The sequence below is a fragment of the Nerophis lumbriciformis genome, linkage group LG07 (assembly GCF_033978685.3).
Source record: "Nerophis lumbriciformis linkage group LG07, RoL_Nlum_v2.1, whole genome shotgun sequence".
NCBI classification, from domain to species: domain Eukaryota; kingdom Metazoa; phylum Chordata; class Actinopteri; order Syngnathiformes; family Syngnathidae; genus Nerophis; species Nerophis lumbriciformis.
In genome coordinates this window covers 45,140,001-45,150,196 of record NC_084554.2, presented here as the reverse complement: position 1 = coordinate 45,150,196, position 10,196 = coordinate 45,140,001, and the positions used below count along the sequence as shown (strand labels likewise).

The window sequence follows — 10,196 nt, the reverse complement described above, 5'->3', positions numbered from 1 at the left end:
AATTTATAATAAAATAAAATATAAACATGGGGTAAATACGTGATTTTTGCACGAAAATGTTGTGCAGAAAAAGCAATAAATACACAATTATATAAAAGATAATTATTTCTGTTATACCGTATGTAGCTCTGCTTCTTCCTACTCCTTTTCGGGCATTCTGGAATGTGAAACAAATACTGTATTGTAACTATGCATGTATGAAATAAACAAATACTTAAGAATAGATTATTATACTAATTGCATTTGCTGTATTTATCATCTCACAAAGTATCAAATACAATAAACAGCAGAATGTAAATGTTTTTGATTAAACTGTTTTAAACTCAGTTTGTTCACATCTTGTTGTACCTAATAAACTGTCCCCAGTTCGAAGAGAAGGCAACAGCGGCGCCTACTTTGCCGGCATGTTCCGTGTGGCCAACATGGACTTCATCCCTGAGTACCGCCAGGCCGAATCCCACGAGTTTGTCTCCATGGCGAACAAAATCCAGCAAGTGGTGGGTCTAGCGCAGGGCTGTCCAAACTTTTTGCCCTGAGGGCAGCATTGGGATAAGAATTTGGTCGAGGGCCAAAAGCCAACTTCGTGTGTGTGTGTGTGTATATGTATGCATGTATGTATGTATATATATGTATTCTATATATGTATTAAATGCGTATATGTATTATATACGTATATGTATTATATACATATGTTTATATATATATTATATATGTATGTTTGTATATATTATATACATATGTTTACATATATGTATTATATACGTATATGTTTATATATATGTATTATATACATACATATGATTATGAATGTATAGGTTTATATATATTTGTTATATATGCATATGTTTATATGTATTATATACATATATGTTTATATATAAGTATTATATATGTATTATATACGTATATGTATTATATACATATGTTTATATGTATGTATTACATACGTATGTTTATATATATTATATACATAAACATATAAATATGTTTATATATATGTATTATAAACGTATATATTTATATATACGTATTGTATACATATATGTTTATATATATGTATTATAAACGTATATGTTTATATATGTATTATAAACATATATGTATTATAAACATATATGTATTATAAACGCATATGTTTATAGATATATATTTATTATATACATATATGTTCATATATATGTATTATATGTATGTATTATATACATATATGTATTATATACGTATATGTATGTTTTATATATTTCTAAATATGTATATATATATATCTATTATATACGTATGTGTATGTATGTATATGTTTTGTGTGTGTATGTATGTATGTATGTTTTAAATATGTACAGTATGTATGGTTATATATATATATATGTAAATATGTTTTATTGATATATATATATATATATATATATGTTTTTGTATACGTGTATACAGTGTGCATATATATATAGATATATATGTGTGTGTGTGTGTGTGTGTGTGTGTATATATATTTAATGAATATATAATTAGTGATTTATACAATTGGATATTAAGAGTATGTGAGAGTTGGACTCCTACCTTGTTTACTTCCATGACAACCTCCTTTTAAAGTTTTGTAAGCAGCTAAAATGTGCCAAACATCGATAAGTGCAGTGATAGTGTTTTGCATTTTTTCCATCATGCTTTGTAATGGATTTAAATAAATCAATGAAAGTTTACTTATATAGACCTTTATCACAAATGTCTTAAAGGGCTGCACAAGCCACAACGACATAGGTGTAATTCAGTTTTTTTTTTTATGGTGCATGGAGGTTTGTTATAATATCCACAAATTGTGCTAAATTGTGTTATGTATGACCATGTCTGTTGGCATTTTTTGATGGTTCGATTTTGAATCTTTTGTTTTTTTGCACCACGACTATTGAAGGTTGTTTGCATCCGGTCATATAAGTAAATGCTGCGCCTGGTTTCATTCAAAGCGTGATAAATGATCATTGGCCTAAATTATTCATTCTGTCCACAAGATGGTGACAAAGTAGCAGCATATAAATTGACTTTTAAAAGTGAATTAAAATCTCCCTTCAGCCAGATTCCTTATTAAACTCACGACGTCTCGCGGGCCAAGTTTGAAGAGGGCCATAGTTTAGACACCCCTGGTCTAGTGAGTCAAGTACAATATGCACAGTATACTGTGGTGGTTTTGTGTTGCAGGTGAGCAGCGTGTACAAGATGTCCTCGGTGGCCCGCCTGTACAAGCACGCCACCATCTCCGACCTCAGGTAGACTTCATTGTAATTAATGGTTGATAACAACTGTGTTTGTAACGTGTCGTTTGGCTCAGTACCAACAACAAAGGAGGCGTGCTGGTGCACTTCTGGATGGTCTTTGTGGTGCCGCAACTCAGGAGCCCGGCGGTGTGTGAGGAATGTGTGGGCGTCATCCTCAAGGACTCCGTGCACAACAGCCTCAAGAACCGATCCTCTGTGGGCTACCTGCTGGGACTACCTGTGGACATAGACTCCATCCTCATTAATGGTGGCTCGCCTTGAGGACTCAAAGTATCTTTTTTTTTTTTTTTTTTTTTTTTATCTGACCTGTTTTTTGTTTTTTCGCAGCTGTTCTGCGCTCAGATTACACGTCCAATGCTGCAGGTAGAAAACACAAATATTCACATTTTTACTTAGATTAACCACTGGGTTGCCGTGGATTAATTTCCCTTAAATATATATATATATATATATGTATTCCATGCATATGTACAGTAGGAAGGGGGTTCATATGTCCCCATTCTTTGTTGTTTACCTGACACATGAAACATGACGAATTGGGAGAGTGCACTATCCACTTTAGCCGAACGAGGGCAATAGAGTGTTGAATATCTTAAAATGTGTTGTGTGGCAATTCCAGTTGCTATGTAGAGTGGCGCTTTCCATCGTTTTCAGAAGACTGCATTGCAAAATAATTAAACCCCTGCCACCCAGGAATGGGGCCATATGGTTCCAATTCCTACTGTTTGTAATTGTATCGTTTAATAGATCAATAATTCACAACAACATTGATTTTGGTTCATTATTATACTTTGAGCAATTACAGTTTAAAAAAAAATCACACTAAATGTCCTGGGACCCAAAAGGGTCCCAGTCAAATAAGTCATATATTTATTTATTTTTACTTTCAAAACTTAAATATCTATTGATCATATCGGTTGACATATTTTTTATGTTTTTAATGTATACAACCTTGTTTTTTTTACTCTTTTTAATATAAAAACACAAAATATGCAATATTTTCTTCCCAACAATTTTCAAAGTGGAATATTTTATGTAATTTTAGCCTTAAATGGGTCAATAATTCATAACAGCATTGTTTTTGGTTCATTATTATTTTTTGAGCAATTACAGTTTAGAAAAAAACAAAAAACACACCTGAGGTCTTGGGGACCCAAAAGGGTCCCAGTCAAATAAGCCATATTTTAGTATTATGTTTTTACTTTCAACACCTAAATATCTGCCAATCAATTTCAGATCCATCCGTTGACAGTTTAAAAAATGTTTATGTTTGCTGTTTTTTTCAAATGTCTTTTTTAATAGGAAACCACGAAATAGGCAACATTTTCAAATTGGAATTTTTGATGTAATTGTTTTATTAAATAGGTCAGTAATTCATAACAACATTGATTTTGGTTGATTATTATACTTTGAGCAATTACAGTTGAAAAAATATCACACTAAATGTCCTGGGGACCAAAAGGGTCCCAGTCAAATAAGTCATATATTTATTTGATTTTACTTTCAATACTTAAAGATCTATTGATCATATTGGTTGACATATTTTTTGTTTTTAATGTGTACAACCTTTTTTTTTTTACTCTTTTTAATATGAAAAACACAAAATATGTAATATTTTCTTCCCAAAAATTTTCAAAGTGGAATATTTTATGTAATTGTAGCCTTAAATGGGTCATCCATCCATCCATTTTCTACCGCTTATTCCCTTTGGGGTCGCGGGGGCGCTGGAGCCTATCTCAGCTGCACATGGGCGGAAGGCGGGGTACACCCTGGACAAGTCGCCACCTCATCGCAGGGCCAACACAGATAGACAGACAACATTCACACACTAGGGCCCATTTAGTGTTGCCAATCAACCTATCCCCAGGTGCATGTCTTTGGAGGTGGGAGGAAGCCGGAGTACCCGGAGGGAACCCACGCAGTCACGGGGAGAACACGCAAACTCCACACAGAAAGATCCCGAGCAATAATTCATAATTGCATTGATTTTGGTTCATTATTATTTTTTGAGCAATTATAGTTAAAAAAACCCCAAAAAAACACTCGAGGTCCTGGGGACCCAAAAGGGTCCCAGTCAAATAAGCCATATTTTAATATTATTTTTTACTTTCAACACCTAAATATCTGCCATTCAATTTCAGATCCATCCGTTGACAGTTAAAACATTTTTTATGTTTGCTCTTTTTTCAAATCTCTTTTTTAATAGGAAAAACACAAAATATGCAACATTTTCAAAGTGGAATTTTTGATGTAATTGTATCATTAAATAGGTCGATAATTCATAACAACATTGAATTTGGTTCATTTTTATACTTTGAGCAATTACAGTTTTAAAAAAATCACACTAAAAGTCCTGGGGACCAAAAGGGTCCCAGTCAAATAAGTCATATATTTATTATTTATTTTTACTTTCAAAACTTAAATATCTATTGATCAACTTCAGATATTTTGGTATGTTTTCCCTTTGTTTCCCCAAAACTCTCTTTGTAATGCAAAAAACACAACATTTGCAATTTTTTATTTAAAAAAAAAAAAAAAAAAAAAAAAAATTCTAAGTGGGATATTTGATGTAATTATAGCCTTAAATATGTTAATAATTTATAACTTTGATTTTGGTTCATTGTTATTTTTTTGAGCAATTAAAGTAAAAAAAAAAATCCCACTAAAATTCTTAGGGATCCAAAAGGCCCCCACTCATAAAAGTGTTAAAAATAAGTCCTAAATCAATATGTATTATTTTTACTTTCAATACCTAAATCTCTAGACCAGAGGTGTGTCCTGAAGACCATTTGATGCCTGTAGCTAATTTTGATCTGAAGTTGACCTAGATCAGTGGTTCTCAAATTTTGTTCACCGAGTACTACCTCAGAAAACACTTGCTCTCCAAGTACCACCATAATGACCAACATTATAATACAGTAGCGTAGTAGGCCCAAGTGTTCATTAAAAACAAGGCAGAGGTTAAATTAACAAGTGTATTTAATACATTTGGCCACTGTAACATTACACACAGTTTGAACAGTCACACTGTTTGAATATTAAATGAAGTGATTCTTTGGCGTACCACTAGATGGAGCCCGCTTTGTTTGAGAATCACAAATCTATGCATGTTTTAAACTGATGAATAATGATGTTTAATCTGCTAATTTGATGCCTCCAGGCTCTCAGTGCGTGGACAAACTCTACGCCAACCTTCCCGGCGCGAGCGTCCCTCTGAACGTCTTCTCCTCGTGGGGCGGCGTGCGATGCCACGTGAAGCTCACCGCCGTGGCCGGGTTCCTCATCCGTCTGACCGTCGACTCACTCCGGATCGAGTCCAGCGACTGCGTGAACGACGCCCTGACGGTGTACGACGCCCTGCTGCCCATGAGGGGGCGTGTCCTGCACAGGTGAGTAGCGTGACCACGCGGCCCTCGGCTGCGACCGTCCGACAAATCACACGACGCGACGCGTGCGCTCTTAGGATGTGTGAGTCGCTGTCCGGCGTGGTCTCCCTGGTGTCTACTTCCAACGTCATGCTGCTGTCCCTCACCATGACCAGTGGGCACAAGAGCTTCACGGGACATTTTGAGGCCGTGGCACAGGAAGGTATGTCACATGATAACACGCCCCATTTTTCACACGCCAGCCATTCCACCAAATTAATGCCTTTCATGTCGCTGGGAAATAACATAAATAGAATTAGATGAGCTGTAAAATGATTTATTTTACTAAAGTGTCCTGCACATTCATCTGATGCATTCATTCCATACAGTTTAAAAGACTACCTCAAACAAATATATACAAACATTTCATAATTAGACCTCATCAGACTTTTTTTTAGCAAATGTAATCATCTAAATCAGGCTGTCTAAATGTTCTCAACTAAGGCCCACATACTGAAAAATCAAAAGGTGTGTACGTAGATAGATAGATAGTACTTTATTGATTCCTTCAGGAGAGTTCCCTCAGGAAAATTAAAACGTATGTACCGGTATATGTACAGTATGTATGTATGTATGTATGTCTGTGTATATATATATGTATGTATGTGTATATATATATGTATATGTATGTATGTTTATATATATATATATGTATATATATATATATATATATATATATATATATATATATATATACAGGCCCGGCCCTAACCAATCTGGCGCCCTAGGCAAGATTTTAGGTGGCGCCCCCCCACATCGTCAGTGAAGTGTATATACTCTCAAGAAACCGAATAGCTTTGTCTTTGACCTTTTTTTTTACTTACAACTATACCTAATATATAAAGGGGTGGACAAGTGACTATTACCTGCAGGGCAAACATTAGCTAACCAGAAGGCAATAACAATGTAAACAAAAAACACCTGCTTAAAAGATCTAATACAAATGTCCCTGAGGAATGTAAGGTGGGAGTACTGTAATTACCTAACGTTACATTATTATTTTCCATAACAATTTAGCCCACTCCACAATATTAACCCGACGTTAAAACAGAACTAGCTATTTATTGATTAGCAATTGCCGAATCATGTAACATTAGCTTAATGCTAAAAAGCCAGGTTACTATCACATTCTGTAACAGACAAATAATTTAATGTAGGCTAACGTTACCTACCTGCTACCTCTGTCTTTTCTCGTTTCTACTCCTCTTCTTTTCTCTTTTTTCTTCCTTGGGCACCTGACAGTTTTGGCCGTTTTGACATCTTGTGTTGAATTTTGTGATGTGGTGACTTCCAAAAAGAGTCATGATACGGGAAGGGAGGGGGCGCACCGTGCGCGGGAGGGGGGGGGGGGGGGGGGGGGTCGTAATGTTGTAACAAATAATATTTCTATTAAATAGGCTTTACTTTGCATTTTAATTAACGTGGGATTATTTTTTGTATTTAGAAATAATAGTACCAACTTTTTTTTCTTTTTTTTTTTCTCCAACATTTGTGGCACTGGCGTGGCGCCCCCTGATGGACGGCGCCCTTAGCATTTGCCTATACGGCCTATGCCACGGGCCGGCCCTGTATATATATATACATACATACATACATACATACATACATACATACATACATACATACATATATATATATATATATATATATATATATATATATATATATATATATATATATATATATATATATATATATATATATATATATATATATATATATATATATATATATATATATATATACATGTGTGTGTGTGTGTATATATATGTGTATTTATATACAGTATGTATACAAGCGTATGTATATATATATATATATATATATATATATATATATATATATATATATACTGTATGTATGTGTGTGTGTATATATATATATATATATATATATATATATGTGTGTGTGTGTGTGTGTGTGTGTGTGTGTGTGTGTGTGTATATATATATATACTGTATGTATGTATGTATATATATATATATATATACGTGTGTATATACGTGTGTATATACATATATGTGTGTGTGTGTGTATATACTGTATGTATATATATATATATATATACGTGTGTATATACATATATATGTGTGTGTGTGTGTATATACTGTATGTATATATATATATATGTATATATATATATATATACGTGTGTGTATATACATATATGTGTGTGTGTATATATATGTGTATGTATCTATATATACACGTGTGTGTATGTAAGTGTATGTATGTATATATATATATATATATATATATATACATATATATATACAGTATATATATATATATGTATTTATGTGTGTGTGTGTGTGTGTGTGTGTGTGTGTGTGTGTGTGTGTGTGTGTGTGTGTGTGTGTGTGTGTGTGTGTGTGTGTGTGTGTATGTATCTATATATACACGTGTTTGTGTATGTATGTAAGTGCAGTGTTGGGTTAGTTACTGAAAACCAGTAACTAGTTACAGTTACTAGTTACTTTATTTCAAAAGTAACTCAGTTACTTACACCAAAAAGTAATGCGTTACTGTGAAAAGTAACTATTTAGTTACTTCTTTTTTTCTTCTTTTTTTTTTAAAGCTCCCATTAATGCCCTTTTTGCCTTCATTTCAGTACTGTTATTGCACTGGAGAATAATACAATCTGTTGATCAACTTGACATGCATTTTTATTTTCCTTTTAACATAATTAATGAAAAACAGTGCAACATAAAAAGGCATTCCTCCTTTCTTTAAACTTGGACCAATGACCATTAATAAAAAACAAGTTTAAGTGCAACATAAGAAGAAACATCATCTTCCTTGAAACATAGGTCGTGAAATAAAGGCTGACATCTGGAGTGATGCTGCTGTCTTCCACACTTGGAGCCATGGATTGTAGAATCCTTGTTTTCAGTGGCAGGATCATTGACACAGATGGTGAAGTTTCAGTGCTAAGTAGAGATGTAACACTTTTGAGGGGTTTAAGCACCTAGAGGACCTCATCTGCCACTCTCACATCATCATCAGACAGGGTGACATTTGTCTTCAGGGTGTTGTGGGTCAATGCAGAGTATATAGCTGCCTGCTGCTCCAACATATCATAAGTGGAGTTCCACCTCGTTGGGACATCATGTATGAGCAGGCAGCTTTAGCATTTCTTGCTTTGTCTTAAGCACATGAGCAGCTGTTGTGCTTGGGTGGAAGTAAGAAACCTTCCTGATCCTCCCAAGGAGGCGCTCCATCCTATTGACTGAGATTCCCTTCTGTGATGACAAATTCACTACATGTGCAAAGCACCTATCTGTGGTCCCAGTCCTGCCTCATTCTCTGTAATTATTTGATTTTTGGCATTATCACGTGTGACTGGGATATCTTTATCTTCCAGTCCTCCACTGCTTGTGTCAGTACCTGCGCAAGGTGACTCTCGTAGAGGGGGCGTGTCTTCTCATCTCCCAGTCTGCTGTGATGAAGTGAGCGCTTATAGTTCCCCTGGATGTCCACCCGTCTGTCATGAGCGCAACAGATGATGCTCGGGATAGTTCATCCACAACTTTTTTCTTCTCCTGCTCATAAAGATCTGGCACAATCTTATTGCTGAAGTGGGTGCGCGACGGGATGTCGTAACGTGGTTCAAGCACGTTCAGCATGTGTTTAAAACCCTCGTTTTGCACAACCGAATCTGCACTTATAAACACACCGATTCAATGGCGCGGGGCGTTCAAGCTCCTCCGTTATTGCGCTCGCCATGACCACGCTGTGTGTGGACTGAACGTGCCAACAACTTTTTTTTTTGTTTCATATATCAAACCGCGGATCAAACCTCCCCTCCCCGCCCCCCCCCACCCCCCCCACACACACATAGACCGCGCCTCTTTTCTTCTCTCCGGCTTGTGACAGAGGAAGATTCAGAAGAAAGACACCGCAGCGCTTCTGTTTCTAGCCGATACTACATCAAAAGTAACGTAAAATAACGCAGTAACGCATCATGTAGTAACGGTAACTAAATTACTGAATAAAAAAAAATAACGCGTTAACTGCGGGTGGCAGTTAAACCAATTCGGAAATATATATACATAGTTAAATGTTGTTACCCACATACGAAAAACGAGCAGGCACCTGCTGCATATGCCACAACAGAAGAAAAAAAAAGAAGAGATGGACACTTTTACGGAGCGGAGAAGGGACGCCTCGCCGGGGTCCGGGACCGAGGCCCCTTCCCCCGAGAGGGCCCCACCGGGAGCCGTAGCTGAGGCGATCCGCGAGAAGGGCCCGACGCACGTCCAGGGTCACTACCGCGCCCACCGCACCGACACCCCGCCTCGTCCGCTTTCGCCGCGGCCGGCGTCACGCGCAGCAGGTAAGCAGCTTACCTGCCCGCCACCCCCGTGGCCGGGGGCTCGTAACATGGGTCACTCCGCGCGCTCCGCCCGCGCAGCTTACCTGCTTGCCACCCCTGTTGCCGGGGGCGCGTAACAGGGGTCACTCCGCGCGTAGTGCGCTCATGAAAGGGGTGGGGCTCACCCTGGTT

General features: G+C 36.6%; 1 protein-coding gene across 1 annotated transcript in view; it reads left to right on the top strand.

The window, feature by feature from the left end:
• Nucleotides 1-366: 366 nt before the first annotated feature.
• tmprss7 (transmembrane serine protease 7) overlaps nucleotides 367-10,196 on the top strand; it is a 32,153-nt gene continuing 22,323 nt past the window's right edge. The window contains exons 1-6 of the mRNA XM_061966006.2: nucleotides 367-497; nucleotides 2,188-2,255; nucleotides 2,318-2,511; nucleotides 2,592-2,627; nucleotides 5,425-5,653; nucleotides 5,728-5,852. Coding sequence (XP_061821990.2) covers nucleotides 405-497; nucleotides 2,188-2,255; nucleotides 2,318-2,511; nucleotides 2,592-2,627; nucleotides 5,425-5,653; nucleotides 5,728-5,852 — 745 coding nt within the window. The 5' untranslated portion in view covers nucleotides 367-404. The remainder of the gene's footprint in view (nucleotides 498-2,187; nucleotides 2,256-2,317; nucleotides 2,512-2,591; nucleotides 2,628-5,424; nucleotides 5,654-5,727; nucleotides 5,853-10,196) is intronic.